Raw genomic sequence first — 17,608 nt, 5'->3', positions numbered from 1 at the left:
GAATAACTTCCCCCCTCAGGTAGCTCTCAAAATTTGTCCCTGTATATTCACCTTCATTGTCGGTTTGGAAGGCACTTATTTTGGATTGATGTAGAACCTCCACTTCCATCTGATATTCTTTGAAGCACTTGAATACTTCGTTCTTCTTACTATTGATCCTAACGTGCATGAAACGAGAGAAATCATCAATGAAAGTTACGAAGTTGTTCCTTCACCTAACGATTTGCACTGAGCTCTGCCACTGATATCACTGTGAACGATTTCCAAAGGACGTTGACACATGAGATAAGTTATCCTCGGGAATGGCACCTTTGTCATTTTTCCCTTCACACAGACTCTACACATTTCATCACATTTCTTGGAATCTTCTTTCACGCTCATTATAGAGATTTCTCTCTTTGCATTTCCATGCAGATGACCCAACCTCTCATGCCACGATACAGTACTCCTATATGCCTTTGCCTCAATGACTTCAATGTCTTCTTCACTGTGGCCAGGCTCCTCCTGATCGTTTCCCACAGAGACATTTGCAACATGTCTTTCATCGGCGATAGTCTCCAAGTAATACACATCGTCTTCTACTGCCCTCGAGGTCAGATCCTTATCAATATTTGTTATTCTGAGGTGCGTCGAATAACTTGGACCTGTCGCGAGTCCGACCAAAATGAAACATGCCACAACGTGATTCTCAAATTTGATACCGACTTCGGATAACTTGTCACACAGGGCTTGGATCTTCCCACAGTACGCGGAGATATCCATGCTAGGGTTCTTCTCGATAATCCCCAGTTCCCGCATGCTCAAAACAATGTCCATCGATGTTGATCTTCCATGAAGTCCTTCCAGTGCTTTGCAGCACTCCTTCGCCGTTTTCAGAGCGCTGATATCCGTGAGATACTCGGGGCAAACATGCCGGAAAAAGTACGCACGTGCTTTGTTATCCATTTTAACATACACCGGTCTTACCCTTTCTGCTGTTGCTTAAGAGACATAAGCGTAAAAATCGTAAATATATTTTTGTTATTATTTAATTTGTACTTTACAATTTGTGCAGCTGGACATTCAGTAAATAAATCGCAAATATGTTAGACTTTTTACAATATATAACACCACAGAAGATCACAGATATAGGCTAAAAGATGAGCTCAATAATATGATTTCCAATAATTTTTCCCTATATGTTTGTGGTGAATCGTCCATGATTAAATATTTCAACCATTGCATGTTGTTTTCTGTAAGTCTAAATTTTGGTACTTTGTTGATTCAGAATGCTGCAACTTGAAAAACTGCTTCTGTTACATTGGATTGTTAAGATTCTTGTGATCAAAGTGGTGGATTTGTTCCGCGAAATCTTTCATGGTTCACTTTATCAAATGCTTTCTCTGTGTCTATGAAGTGGTTGTACACAATTCTTTCTTTTCTATTGCTAATACAATTTCGTTGACGAGCCTGTGCATTTGCTCTACCGTACGGTGTTGTTCCTGAATCCAAATTGGTGATCTGGTTTGTTTAGATGTTTTTTGTTTTCACATGTTTTATGTTTTTGCCATTTTGCTCTTGCTTTCCTTTTTTCTCGGATTTTGTCAAGGATGTCTGTTGGAATCATTGTTGTTTGTCTGTTGGTTGGTTCAGGTATAGTGGTTGTCCATGCTGCTTCTTGGATAGTTTCTGTCAATGTTGTTGCTGCTTGTTCAATGTGTTCGAATGTTTTTAGTGGAATATTACAATGGATTTTGCTCTTAATTAGTTCTTTAAATGTTTGCCATTTGGTGGTTTTATTACAAAGCGACTCTAGATTGCTATAAAGTATTGGTTTGCTTGTGTATTCTATTATTATCGGTGTATGATCGGAGCTAAACTGGGTGTCATTTTTAATTTGTTTGCGTTTAGTCCTTTCATAACTGCAAAATCAAACAAGTCGGGAATTTTGTTTAGATTTGTCGGCCAGTATGTTGGCCTTCGTGTGGATAATATGAGATTACTAGTTGATATTACTAGTTCTAATGTATTTTTCTCGTGTTCTACCTCGAGGTGTGTTAATTCTTGAGCTCCATAGCGTGTGCTTTGCATTGAAGTATCTCGCTGCGATTTATTTCTCACCTAAGGATTGAAAATACTGTTCCCATTTTTGTAATGTCATTTTGTGTCGCGGTGGTGCATATACTGTAGACATCTGGAGGTAATCGCTGTTAGTTTTTATTATAACATTGCTTGAACGTGTTCTTGACTAATTTACCTATGTAATGGTGTTTGATATCGTTTCTTATAGTTGAGGTTGACTGATAGAAGAACGAGTGGATGAATTTGTAATAGAAAAATATATTGAAATAAATAAAGGTGTGAGTATAAGTATAGTGTATAGTATATGCTGATCCAACGTTGTTCATGTGTTACGATACAACAGAAGCGATAGGGAGTACGTTCGTATATTCATAGCAAAGAACATTACCAAAAAGTTAACCTTATAGCTCTAACTAAAGGCTACAAGAAACAGCAATAGAAATCCATTTATGGCACCTTTGTTTCTAGACCTTGTAACCCAAAACATAATTTATATTCAAGAGCACAATAAGATGGACTTCTCCTTATTTGGAATATTGTTTGTTTCACTAAATTCTATACTCTGCGTGACAGCGGGTCCAAGTCACGGATATGCAAAAGTAAAGATGTAGAGTTTTTCTTGAAGTAATAACTTGAACACTTGTTATCACTGCGGCCCCTCCGTGTGTTTTTCCTGAAGTGTGTTTGGTACCATATGGTATTTTTGGTGTAACATTTTGGTATTTTCATGTAGCTTTTTGGCGTGAAATGCGTTTCTGAAATAAGTAATATGTCAATATTATTGTTACACAGAAATGTTTTAGTTTCGAGGACCCGTTATTGTAGACCATTGGAGTTCTAAGCTGCTATTTCCAGCGTGTCCATTTCTATTTTTTACTTAACCTGTTTATAAGTAGTTGTAGCATGACTGTAATTTGTTGTGTTTATTGTCTGAGTACTGCATTTTGTTCTCCTATCATTTTTGTTAGCATTTCAGTGTTTCTGATGGATTGCTTGAGCAGTTCCTTGAATTCTGTAGCGTTCTTATTGTTGTCGTTTTGGTTTTGGTTGTTTAAGAGTGGTATTTGGTTAGTTACTTGTGCATAACTTCGGCTGCCAAAGGTGTTGATGTTTCTATGGTTAGAGTTCGATACGTTTTGTATATTTGGTGTTGGCTCTGGTTCTGTAATTTCTTGTTGTGGGGGATAGTTGCTGTATGTTCTGCTTCAAAGCGAAGGAAACAGTTTTCGTTGTAGTTGTTTTCTGACTTCGTAGCCTTTATGGTTTTCTCGCTTCTCAATTTTTAACTACACTCGTTCTGTAATCGTTAGTTTCTGTATCGATTATACCCGACACCCAATATTCCTACATTCAGACGTTACAATATTAATTCTTGATTACCGCATTATTAACATAGCCGCTGAAAATCGCATTATCACAAAATGTCTCCTGCACACAGAAATCTACCATTATTTCTGTATTCTGATATATTTCACGAGCTAATCTGTAATTTTCTGTTTTTCTATAAAAAGCACGGTACTTCCTTATTAAAAGCGAATTTAAATGTAAATACATCGCGGCAGACCACCATGCAATTCACCATCATGCCACAAAGTCAATTTATGAATTATTAAAGCTTTAAGATTTTTGTCCTTGAGAAGGAATCATTAAGGAAGGAACCCATAGTTCCTTTGAAACTTTTGTTCCCCGTGATCAATGGAATAAGTTACGACAAAAAATGTTGCGCGAACTTTTTTTTATAGATCTGTACCGATCCAGAAGTGTAGAATTATACTACAGTGATTTCTACACTTAGTTTTTATACACCCTTTTTACACATGTTTATTCGTGTTCTTAATATTATGTGAAGATTATTTTGGTATATGTATGTGGGAAAATATATTTTACAAAATATTTATTTTTATTTTTACAAAATATTTTGATCGTGCCAATTAGATCGCGGATTTTTGTCATTTAGACTTTTTTTGTTTAAATAAGTTTACAAAAATACGAATTTGCATTACAATCCACGCTCTAATGATAATAAATATTTCTTAGTTTAATACGAGTCTCAAGAGTGTGAAATTATCATTTATTTGATTCATATACTTTTCAAATAGGAAACTTTTTAAATAGAAATAGTGTCACGTACTTTCAAATTGAATAAATTCTTTTAAGCGCCTTTTATATGTTTGTCAATAATTAGTGCCAAACGATTATATGTGGCGCTAGTAGATCTTGCGGAGTTATACAAATTTGTAAATAATAAGAAATAATATTTATATTTACAGGAAGTATTATCGTCAATGGCTATAATGGGTATTATTAGCTATCCAGTTGAAATCACCCTTCGTTTGATTGGTGCATGGCCAAATTCTTCATGTCGAATTTTCAAATATATCATGTGGACAACAGTGATGTCAACGTTTCTAATATTTCAATATTCATATTGTCTTACTCATGTTAAAGCGGCCGATTTAACAGACTTATTAGACGGGTTAAGCGTTACTTTTTCAAATACTCTTCTTCTGCTGAAGTTTATTATCGTTTGGTTCCACAAACAGTAAGATGGTTTCTGATTATTTTTATTTGATCTATTCCTTTTAAGTTTATATTTGCTTCTATTCATCAAACTTATTTTACTTATTATTAATACTTATTACTAATAAACTTATTAACACTTTAGCTATAATTTTTCAATATCATACATTATTCAAAATTTATTGTGCGGTTTTAAATAAATCACCTCACGCAAATAAATCACCTCAATTCATTAATAAATGTTCAAATGATAATGTGAAATATTCTATAATAGGTAAAATGATTTACACGTTAAAATTTGTTTTCATAGCTCAAATGACTAAAGACACCTATTATATTAAAGAATATTTTTCAAATAGCATGTCTAAAACTTATTATCATGAAATAGTAGTATTATTTCAAAATGTATTATTCAGTGAAATGCTTAAAATGCAACCTACAAGATGCAATAGAAAAGTAAACAGTATGAAAAGAATATATATATATATATATGTCGGAGATAAAAGAACACCGGAGCCTTTGGAATTTTGGATAACCCCCTAACATTGTAATCTAGAGTCTACCATAGCTGTAATTAAACAATTATAATTATTGAATTCGATTGTAATTGTTCGAGACCTGTGATAATGATCTTGGGCTCAAGACGACAGCCAATCGCCAAACGTAGCCGCGGTCACGGGATGAACGCTTTGTCTAACAAAGGTACGGAGTAATTCAATAGCTCTCCTTAAAAGAAATATTTGTAGCGGCACGCGACAGTAAACATTCCAACGATTTCTATCCCGTGACTCGCCATACGCAGACTCCATTCTTCGGGTATGATGGTTACCAGATGCACACGCATCTCCACAATACATGTTCAGTTAGCCTGAGAACAGTTCTGCCCGAGCAGCCGAGCTAAACGGGCGTGTGAAATAGTGCTCAGGAGAAAGTGCGGCAAGTGGGGAAGAGAAAACTACGAACGGTTACGCCTATAGCCAAACGGTGGAAACCCGTGTCCTATATCAAGAAGACTAGCAAACCAACTATGGAAAATATTCCACCGATAAGAATTATAAACAAACAAGAACAATATTACATACACGAAACAACAGATACATGTAGTATCGTGGACGAAAGGCCTAAGAAATATCGGGCGAACTATGAACAATGTCGCGAGAGCCGAGGCGCCGTCGGGCCCATCAATGTGTCATCGGTCTTTTCAAGTGCATAGTTTCGTGGAAAAGACCTACGTGACCCTGGCCACGAGCGTCTGCAGAACACGTGTGCGGTGGGTCTAGGAAAAAGACAACAGAATGCGGCAACGACCAGAGAGTTAGTCGAAAAGCAGAGAGTGCGAGTCGAGGAGCCGAGTGCGAGCTGAGCGGAGACAGAGGTTGCGAGTGGCGTTGCCGAGAGAGTGTGGATTGCGCTGTTTTCTGTGCGTTTGGCGTGAATAGTTCAGGTTGAACAACAATCGTCTTTTTCTGTCTGATTAACATCTCTATTGTCCACTCTTTGTAAACACATTATATCACGATATTACATACATTAAAAACAAGTCAACCAACAAACCAAGGACAGGACTGCTCAGCCACAATAGAAGTTGACATGGAAAACAACAAAGCAACAACTCAACAGGACGAAAGCTGGAAGGTAGCCAGCTATAACAAAAAAAGACAAATAACAGCCAACCTAGATATGGAAAAGCAGCGATGGCTGCAAGAATTACCGCTAAGAAACTCCTTCAGCTCGCTAACAGAAGAATCAGACGTCGACCCAACAAGCAACACCACAACCCAATCAGCACACATCACAAAACCACCACCAACATTTGTTGAGGCGCAAATAATAGATCCGCTTATCGATCAACTTAACAATATTGTTGGAAAGGATAGTTACACACTAAAACAAGCAAAACTAGAACAAATAAAAATCCGAACAAACACACCAGAAAATTACAGAAAAGTTATAAAAGAATTAAGGGGAAAAAATGCCATATACCGCACGTACCAGTTCAAAACGGAAAGGAGCTACAAAGTAGTTATAAGAGGACTGCGCCCAAAAATCAACACAATAAAACTAAGTGACGAATTAGCAAAGAAGGGCCACCAAACAAGAAGTATAAACAATATTACAAGGTACGATACGAAGCAACCACTACCGCTATTCCTAATAGAATTAGAATCTAAAAACAACAAGGAAATTTACGATATTAAAAAAATCTTAAACACACTAATCTCAGTCGAGCCACCCAGGCACAAAAAAGACATACCACAATGCATGAGGTGTTAACAATATGGACACACTAAAAATTACTGCAGCAGGAACCCGGCGTGTGTCAAATGCGCAGAAAAGCACCTAACAGCGAACTGTCCACACACGGAAAAAATAAACGACGCATAATGCTACAATTGCGGTGGAAATCACCCAGCGAGTTACAAAGGCTGTCTAGTAAGAAAGCAACTTCAAGGCAAACGTTTTCCGCCGCTTCGTAACAGGACACATAACAATCTTCACACGCAACAGGACAACACAGAACCTACGTCAACACCAAAAACACAGCACGCAAGGAACAATAACCACACTAACACCAATACCGCTAGAAACCGAAGCTACGCGGAAGTAGTCAACCGGTCGTCACCCTTAGACAATCAAGAACAGAACAACCACAGCAACGACGCTATAAAAATCAAAGAGTTAATAAAACATTCCATAAAAAACATCGAAATACTCACAAAAATGATAAGCGACCAAAACGAACTCCTCAGACAGCAAACACAGCAGATAACAGTCATGTTACAATTACTTACTAACATGATGAGCAAAAAATAAAAATAGACACGCTTAAAATAGCAGCCTGGAACTCTAACGGCCTACAACAAAGGGCCCTAGGAACTAAAATATTCCTGTATAGCAATAACATCGATATACTACTCGTCTGAGAAACACACCTCACAATAAAAAGCTACATAAAAATACCGCACTACACCATATACAACACCAAAGAGGGCCGCGCACACGGAGGGACGGCAGTAGTAATAAAAACGACATTAAAAATCACCTACACAGCCAGGTCAGTAAAGAACATATAGAAGCATCCACCGTTACCGTACAGACTAACAGCAACCAACTGCAGTTGTCAGCAGTATACGTACCGCCGCGACACAAAATCACAACGCAAATGTGGGAAGACTACTTCCGACACTTAGGTGACGAGTATATTGCAGCGGCAGACTATAACTCAAAGCACACAGTATGGGGATCAGGAATCACCACACCTCGAGGCAGAACTTTGGAAAAATACATCAGAAATAATAACCTGAATATTATTATCCACAGGAAGACCGACATACTGGCCGACAAACCCGAGCAAAATACCTGACCTGCTAGACTTTGCAGTTACAAAGGGACATAAACGCAAATAAACTAAACATAGCACCCAGCCTCGAGCTTACCTCCGACCATACGCCCATAATAATTATATACAGAAACAAACCAATACTTTACAGCAGCACAGAGAAGCTATGCAATAAAACCACCAAATGGTAAATATTCAAAGAAATAATAGAGAGCAAAATCAGCTGCAACATCCCACTGAAAACACCTGAACACATCGATCAAGCAATAACAACATTCACAGAAACTATCCAAGAAGCCGCAAGGACAACCACTATACCTGAAACAACCAACAGACAAACAAAAACAGTTCCACTAGATATCCTCGAAAAAAATTAGAGAAAAAAGAAAAGCGAAAGCAAAATGGCAAAAATACAGAACAAAAGAAAACAAAAAACACCTAAACAAACTCACAAAAGAAATAAAAAACAAAATAAAAGAGCACAACAAAAACGAGTTCACAAAGTTCATCGAGTCACTATCTGCTCACGAGAACTACAACTACTCCCTATGGAAAGCCACAAAAAAAATAAAGAAGGCAATAAAAATGCTACAAGCAATCAGAAAAGCAGACAACACATGGGCAAGAAGCAACGAAGAGCTAGCTGACGAATTTTCCAACCACCTTTAGAACACATTTACACCACATAATATCAACAACAGCAACCCCAAATGCCATACGGACGAGGATGCGCAAACCATTAGCATCTCAACTGACAAACACTACACCATACCTAAAACAGCAGCACAAGAAATTAGAAACATAATCGAGAAAACAAAAAATAATAATGCACCAGGAATCGACCTAATTAAGGGCAAAATCTTGAAAAACCTGCCCCCAAAAGCGATAAGACAAATCACAATAATAGTTAACGCAATACTAAGAATACAATACTTTCCAAAAACTTGGAAACTGGCACAAATCATAATGATACCCAAACCAGGCAAGGACCCACACGAAACCAAATCCTACCGACCAATCTCATTACTTCTGGTGTTCTCTAAGATACTAGAGAAAGTAATTTACGACCGCATAAAACCTATAATAGAGAAGAATCAACTAATACCAGATCACCAATTCGGATTCAGAAACAAACACTCCACAATAGAATAAACGCACAGACTAGTCAATGAAATCCTACAGGCGCTGGAAACAAAACAATACTGCACGGCACTCTTTATGGACATCGAAAAAGCATTCGATAAAATAAACCACACTAGCCTACTACAATCAATCAGAAAACAGTTCCCGGGGCAGATATACCACAAAGGACATAACCTAACAAACACGATGATGGTACCCCGTTGGGGGTAGCCACCCACATGTTATATTAGTATACCGCTATAATATTTTACCAAATGTCCTACTGGACAAATTGTAAAATACAAATAAATAAATAAAAGAAAAAAAAGTTAGCCTAAGGGCCGTTATAAACATTAAGATCTAGTTACCTTAGGTCCTTGAAACAAACAAACAGTCTTTGTCCCAACTACGGGAAGAAGATAGGGGAGATCTATTTTTCAACGAGCGACGCTTCCCGCTAGCAACCTTCCCTGAAGGACAGCTAGCATCCTTTTTTAGCCACCAACATGGAAATAGACCAATTAACAGCAACGTCAATTTCCCTCACTTTCTGAGCAAAGGCTATCCTCGACGGATCCGATAATCTCGTGTCCTTAGACACACCCATAGTTCACACACATAGTTAGACACACACATATAGTTCTTCTCTACAGCATTATCGCGACGGAAAATTATTCTCTCGTGAGATCTCATTGGCGAGTTACATAGTGTCTTTACGCTCGGTGAATATTTTACGTTTTAACAAAGAGCTAGTTTAGTAATACTTGTATCGTAGACAAGTAAATCGAGTCCAACTTAGACTTTGAAAAAAAGTACAGTTGTTATCCCGTCGACCGCGGATTCGTTTTTGATGCTAAGATCATTGTCATTAGTGTCTAATCACTGCGGTTACTTGTCAATTCTAGAATATCCACACTTGTACTAATAATCATATTTGCACTAGTCAATGTCTTCTCTATTGCATAACAACAATGTGTAATCCTAAATTTTTTTAATTTATTTATCTACATTTTACAATTTGTCCAGTAGGACATTTGGTAAAATATTATAGCTTAGTGATATAATAATATAATATTTGGATGGCTACCCCCAGTGGGATACCATCTTCGAATTTGATTGATTTATTTCTTTAGTGTGGTGAGTGTTTGTACGTTAGGTTATGTCCTTTATGAGATCTGTTGGGTGTTTCCTTTTTAATCTTCTTTTTATGCTTGATGTGTCGACCGTTTCCGCTGCCAGCCGGTTTGGGTGCGTTGCTATTCTTTCTCTGTACATTCTTGCACTTCTGTTAATCTCCTCCTTGACCGTTGGTATTTCCAGGTCTTTCCGAATGTCCTCGCTTCTAACGTACCATGGCGCGTTTGCTATTGTTCTGAATATTTTAGATTGCATTGCCTCTATTTTGGTTATATGGCTCATTGCTGCTGTTCCCCATAATGCTATTCCGTACGTCCAGATTGGTTTTATGACAATTTTATATATTTTTAGTTTGTTTTCTATGCTTAGTTTAGATTTTCGACTTGTTAGCCAGTACATTTGTCTCCTTGCCATCTGTATTTTGTCTAAATATAAAATAAAAAAATATTTAATAGAAATTAATAAGTATTAATTTGGCTTTTATGGTCGGGTCATAAGGATGTTTCTGAAGCAATTAAACGTCAGACGCGTGTGCCATCTGCAACGCAACATTTAGATCTTGCTTGTCGGAAAAGAACGATTGTTGTCCATGATATCAGCACAGTTGTCTGTGGAATATGTATCAATTTACGTAGGAGCCGGTCGCTTACGTCGCAACTGGTGTCGTTATGTAATTGGCGCACACCAGCAATGGATGTCGCCTGTGTGTTTCGGGTTTTTTTTTATTATTTATTTATTTAAATTTTACAATTTGTCCAGTAGGACATTTGGTAAAATATTATAGCGGTATCCTAGTATAGCATGTGGGTGGCTACCCCCAGCGGGGTACCATCATCGTGTTTGTTAGGTTATGTCCTTTGTGAGATCTGTTGGGTGTTTCCTTTTTAATCTTCTTTTTATGCTTGATGTGTCGACCGTTTCCGCTGCCAGCCGGTTTGGGTGCGTTGCTATTCTCTCTCTGTACATTCTTGCACTTCTGTTAATCTCCTCCTTGACCGTTGGTATTCCCAGGTCTTTCCGAATGTCCTCGTTTCTAACGTACCATGGCGCGTTTGCTATTGTTCTGAATATTTTAGATTGCATTGCCTCTATTTTGGTTATATGGCTCATTGCTGCTGTTCCCCATAATGCTATTCCGTACGTCCAGATTGGTTTTATGACAATTTTATATATTTTTAGTTTGTTTTCTATGCTTAGTTTGGATTTTCGACTTGTTAGCAAGTACATTTGTCTCCTTGCCATCTGTATTTTGTCTATTGTTGCTTTAATATGCTGTTTTCATGTGAGTCGTGTATCTAAGTGGAGTCCTAGGTATTTGACTTGCCTTGTTTGTATTATGTGTGTGCCGTTTAGTACAATGTTTGGTGGTTTCTGTTTTCGCAGTGTGAATGTAATGTGTTTGCGTTTATCGGGGTTTGTTTTAATTTCTTTTGCTTGAAGCCACTTTTCTATTTCTGTGATATGTTCTTATAGTAATGTAACTGCTGTTGCAGGGTTAGTGTGCCTGACTAGTACAGCTGTGTCATCCGCGAATGTCAGTATTTTGCTATTGTTAGTTGTTGGTATGTTGGCCGTGTATAATGTGTATAAAATTGGTCCTAGGACGCTTCCTTGCGGAAATCCTGCCTTGATTTCTTTAACTTCAGAGTATGTGTCTTTGATTTTTACTATGAAGGTTCTGCTGCTTAAGTATGATTTGATTAATTGGTATATCTTCTCCGGGAACTGTTTTCTAATTGATTGAAGTAGGCTGGTGTGGTTTATTTTATCGAATGCTTTTTCGATATCCATAAAGAGTGCCGTGCAATATTGTTTTGTTTCCAGCGCCTGTAAGATTTCATTGACGAGACTGTGCATTTGTTCTATTGTGAAGTGTTTGTTTCTGAATCCGAATTGGTGATCTGGTATTAGGTGATTCTTCTCTATTATAGGTTTTATGCGGTCGTAAATTACTTTCTCTAGTATCTTAGAGAACACCAGAAGTAATGAGATTGGTCGGTAGGATTTGGTTTCGTGTGGGTCCTTGCCTGGTTTGGGTATCATTATAATTTGTGCCAGTTTCCATGTTTTTGGAAAGTATTGTATTCTTAGTATTGCGTTAACTATTATTGTGATTTGTCTTATCGCTTTTGGGGGCAGGTTTTTCAAGATTTTGCCCTTAATTAGGTCGATTCCTGGTGCATTATTATTTTTTGTTTTCTCGATTATGTTTCTAATTTCTTGTGCTGCTGTTTTAGGTATAGTGTTGTGTTTGTCAGTTGAGATGCTAATGGTTTGCGCATCCTCGTCCGTATGGCATTTGGGGTTGCTGTTGTTGATATTATGTGGTGTAAATGTGTTCTAAAGGTGGTTGGAAAATTCGTCAGCTAGCTCTTCGTTGCTTCTTGCCCATGTGTTGTCTGCTTTTCTGATTGCTTGTACCATTTTTATTGTCTTCTTTATTTTTTTTTTTTTTTTTTTTTTTGTGGCTTTTACACACTGCTGTGTCTGCAGATAGTGACTCGATGAACTTTGTGAACTCGTTGTTGTTGTGCTCTTTTATTTTGTTTTTTATTTCTTTTGCGAGTTTGTTTAGGTGTTTTTTGTATTCTGTTGTTCTGTGTTTTTGCCATTTTGCTTTCGCTTTTCTTTTTTCTCTAATGTGTAATCCTAATAAAGATTCGTTTCACGCCCCTAACCCTAATTCTAATGTAAACCCGACATATATATATATATCTTTTTTTTACAACATTGATACTAATTGATATACAAAACAAGTGTTGAACTAGGGTAGTGATTCGAGTGTAAAATCCACTTCACAGATCAATCGATGTACCTATATGATTGCATGATTGATATGTATGCTTCTATAAAGCTATATGACTGCGGATATTATTTTATACAGAACTTTTTCCGAAATTTTGATCATAATGGCCGAAGACTGGGATAATTGTAAATCTGAATGGAATATGGAAGTAATGATGCAGAAAGCTATTTTATCCTATCGCATTGCGAAGGTTATGCTTATAGTGTTTACATGCAGTATCTCTCTATATGCAGTGACCACCTTTTTCGTTCCTGACAACATTGAAGCATCACATTCTACGGAAAAGAAATTTCTATTGAGAATGGAATTTCCTTTCGAAGCAACATTTTCACCAATATATGAAATCATTGTGACGATACAACTTGTCATACAACCAATATTTACTCTAATGGCAGGGATGTTTATGGCTCTTATTGCAACGTTCGTAAGTTATTACTTTTTACTTCAATCTCATATATTACTCATGTATTTACTTCTCTTTGAATCATTTCAGTTAGCATGATACGAATGTCGCTAACAAACTTACAAAATTAATAATTTAAAGAATATCTGAATTAAGATATATTTCTTTCGAAAAAGATAAAATATAATTTATGAGAATCTTTTTAAATTATGTATTAAAAGCTGTGTGACATAAATACCCGCAATTTTCAGCCTTACAGAGCTGAACTCTTTTAGGGGGAGGGGGGGACGGTAAGGTTAATTCGTACAAAATAAGGCATGTTTTTGTGAATTATTTGTGACGATATAGTTAAAATCTCTTTATTAAAACCAATAGTACATTAAAGTATGACATTTAAAAAATATTGTATAAAATTTTCACGGAGAAATATTAAAAAATACGGCAATGACAGCAATTGTTCGGACGTGTCTCGGAAAAAAGGTAGTATGGTTTTAATAAAGAGATTTTAACTGTGTCGTCACAAATAATTCACAAAAACATGCCTTATTTTTGTACGAATTAACCTTATCCCCCCCCCCCCTTAAGAACATTTTCCATAACCTTTGTTCGAGTATCTAGGATTAATCCTCGTATTTCGCCTCGAAATCTTCAGCTGCTCAATGATCTTTGGTTTGTTTACGTATACCTTCTTCTTATGGGATCTCTAAAAAGGACTCTCAGAGACTGACAAGCTTGACGATCGGGAGGACGAATTGAATTTCGAACTTCTTTAATAGAAGTTTTTGTATTGAAGAAACAGTTTTTTGGAAATTTCTTATATTGCAATTTCTAGCCGATCGAAAGCTAATTAATATTTATACAAAACATTTTTTTTGTCAGATTATCGAGAGTGCCTGAAAAATCGTGGCAACTGTTACGCTGCACACGCTTTATATAATATGCAAGGTATACTACGCACTTGGACTCACCCATAACGTCAAAAAAGTTAACGCAGGAATAATATTATTATAGGAAAATTCGGAATAATTACATAGTTTTAAATGATGATCTCCGAAAGTAGAAGTGTTTCAAAGATTTCAAGGTTACTTCCATTTTACAAAATGAAATTATACATTTTTCATACACCATTTAATGCATTTTTTAATTCTCTTCGTGAAAGCATTAAGATACTTGAGTAGAAAAATCATTGATTTAAAAGATATTTTAATTTTAGTTTTTCAACAATGTATCATATTTGGATCTAGGCTTGAACATTTCTTCTCTATTAGTGTTGCTCTCTTTGCTTGTGTTTACTACCAGTTGTTTCATATAAAGATCGGTGCCAAATTATATTTGACATTTTCACCTCATTTCCTTTTCATAGTAAGGACATTCCTTAACAGCACCTTTGTAAGCTAATGGTAGGCCATGTGGATCCATTGCTTGAATATAACGATCTAAATCCATTAGGTTTTTTCTTCTGGCAGCATTTAAGATCTATCGTGCATCAAACCCAACTTATCTACAACAATACACAACCTGAGCGACAGAATACAAACTGAATTTAAAATTACTCGGAGAACATCTAATATTTTCATCTATGATATCTATACATCTATAATAGAACATCTATAACAGTGTGTATTGTGGTACGAGATAGACACTTGGAGCGTGTGCTGTAATCATAACGTGAAAGCCAACATCAACGTTCTATGAGGCTTTTTATTTATTCTAATGTGTAGATTCGCTTTCTGGAATATTGATATGCATTTATGAATCATCCTGTATATAACTATATTATATTACGTATTAGTGATTAATTAGTTACATTATCAATTAGTTACTGCTAATAATTATATTATTCGTTATTATTTATCAATAAGAAATATCATAGAAATTACGGTAATAATTTGGAGCAATTCTAATTTTTGAAAGCGTGTTTCATTATTTTTAGGTGCTTCATGTAGCCAGTCAGATCGATATACTCTGCGATAGGTTAACAGAGATTTTAAATAATCATAATGAAGAGCATTTACGTATAACAATCATAAAAAATCTTATAGCCAAACACCAAAGAATTATAACTTTATCTGAAAATGTCGAAAGTGTATTCACTTTGATATCTTTGCTACAATTTTTTTTTAACACTGTAGTGATCTGCTTTGTGGGCTTTCTTCTTGTAACCGTAAGTAAATTCAGTCATCAGATTGAAAAATACAATGTGAAAATTTATATTCATTTACAGTGAATCCCGAAAGTATTTGAATAGTCTTGTTAAGGATTACTTCTCAACTCCGTGAAAAAGATCCGCGCTCCATCGGCGACAGACTGCTCGTTGATTGATCGATTGTTAATCATTGGCCTAAACATATCAAGTTCGCTAACTCTCATTCTTGTTCTGAAATTGGTCATAGACTTGACTTACTCTTGATTTACTCTTACTTATCTCCCGCATCTTGGGCACTATCTATCGTGCCACTGCGATTTCGTGTCAATCTCGTTGTGGAGTGCGTTCAAACGCTTCGCGTTAATCTTCAATCTCGTTAATTTTCTGTGGGTCGTTCTGTGAGTACAGCTTCGTTGGATTTGGGATTCTTACCGTAGCTCCACACATGCGAAGTAACCCATTCTTATTTCGGCGATTGTAAATGGATTATAAATTTCGAAGCTGTCCAAACTCTTTCGTGACATTGAACCGTTATCGGGCAAGAAACGGTCGTGTGCATGTGCATGTGTGGTTCTATAACGACGCGCTGTGTTTCGCGGTCTAAAAAATGTTTTGTATATTGTATTATACAGAACATATTGAAATCTCATTAGTACTATAACGAAGCATGGTTACCATGATTATACTGGTAAACATTGAAACGGATCTGAAAATGTATACTTATAAATGTTACAAGATATACACTTCGCAAATATCACAAAAGTATTTGAACAGTCAATAAAATTATTCGCTATATTAATAAGCGACAATATCTAGTGGGATCATGCTTAGCATTAATTATATGTTTAAGACTGCTACTTATAGTCTATACTAACTTTTCACTAAGTGTATATTTGCAATAAATATTTGTAACTTTGCATTATCGGGTTGTTTTCAAATTTTGCCACTATAATCACGATAACCGTGTCTCATTACAGTACTAACATTAAGTATTTCAAACAGTTTCGTGATATGCAAACAATATATTTATACAAATTTTCTATGGTAAGCGTCGAATATTTTCGAGAACCACTGTATTTTTCTTATTACTTGGCGATTATATCATTAAATAATTTCTCTTTCACATTTTAGTCATTAAGCAGTGGACAAGCACCTGCAGTAATAGCAAAATGCTTTCCTTATTACATAGCTGTTAATTTTGAAGCACTTATACTTTGTTATACAGGCGAATATCTTAGTTTAAAAGTAAGATATTTATGTTAAAGATTATAATAAGGTTATTATGATTATGTAAAAAAATCTCCTTTTTATTATTGTATAAAATCATTCTTTTTTTACAGAGTGAGGATATCGGTTGGACTGTGTACAATTCCAACTGGTATCGATTAAGTATTCATGAAACTCGCGCGCTTTTATTATTAATATTGCGTTCTCAGAAGCCTCTGTATCTCACAATTGGGAAATTTATGAATCTTTCTTTAGAGACATTTGCTAATGTAAGAATTCTCTTACGCTTCCATGAAAAATTGAACCAAATGTTCTAGAAAATAAATTTTTATCTTTTAACACAGCACAAGTGACTAATTTTACAAAATAAATTTTAATATTAGTTATCCAATTAATGAAAATAATTTTACTTATTTTGTTCTATATACAGTCAACTTCAATATATTTTTTGCATTTAACTTGTTAAAATTATTAATCAAGACAGTGATATTAAAATGATTTATTGTCATGTTTCTTATATTCTGTTTTATAGATGTTGAAAGCCTCTGCTTCGTATGTTTCGGTGTTACATGCAATGGAATAAAACACGATGAAAATTTGCAATAGTAAAAAATTGATACGCGCCGGAATAATATACTCTTGCTATAATACTTATTTTACTACAATGAAACAATCTGTTCGAAATTTGGAGATTGAAGCAACCATATACTACTAATGAAATGCAGTAAACAGGAAAATTTTATTGCTTCAAAGTTTATTTTATATTTTATAGTTTTCATAAAATGTAGTATTGCAATTGTTATCTAAATTTAAAGATATTCTAAGTATTTATTTTTTATATGTAAT

At 35.7% G+C, this 17,608-nt stretch overlaps 1 protein-coding gene across 1 annotated transcript; it reads left to right on the top strand.

Moving 5' to 3' along the window:
* Positions 1–4,355: 4,355 nt before the first annotated feature.
* Positions 4,356–17,345, top strand: LOC126866753 (odorant receptor 85b-like). The gene is made up of 5 exons (XM_050620689.1): positions 4,356–4,603; positions 13,065–13,410; positions 15,323–15,553; positions 16,876–17,031; positions 17,295–17,345. Exons 1-5 carry the CDS (start codon positions 4,356–4,358, stop codon positions 17,343–17,345), a joined length of 1,032 nt encoding a protein of 343 aa, XP_050476646.1.
* Positions 17,346–17,608: the final 263 nt, after the last annotated feature.

Source organism: Bombus huntii, chromosome 6 (genome assembly GCF_024542735.1).
Source record: "Bombus huntii isolate Logan2020A chromosome 6, iyBomHunt1.1, whole genome shotgun sequence".
Classification (NCBI taxonomy): Eukaryota; Metazoa; Arthropoda; class Insecta; order Hymenoptera; family Apidae; genus Bombus; species Bombus huntii.
Note: the sequence above shows the minus strand (reverse complement) of the source record. Positions and strands in the feature narration are given on the sequence as shown.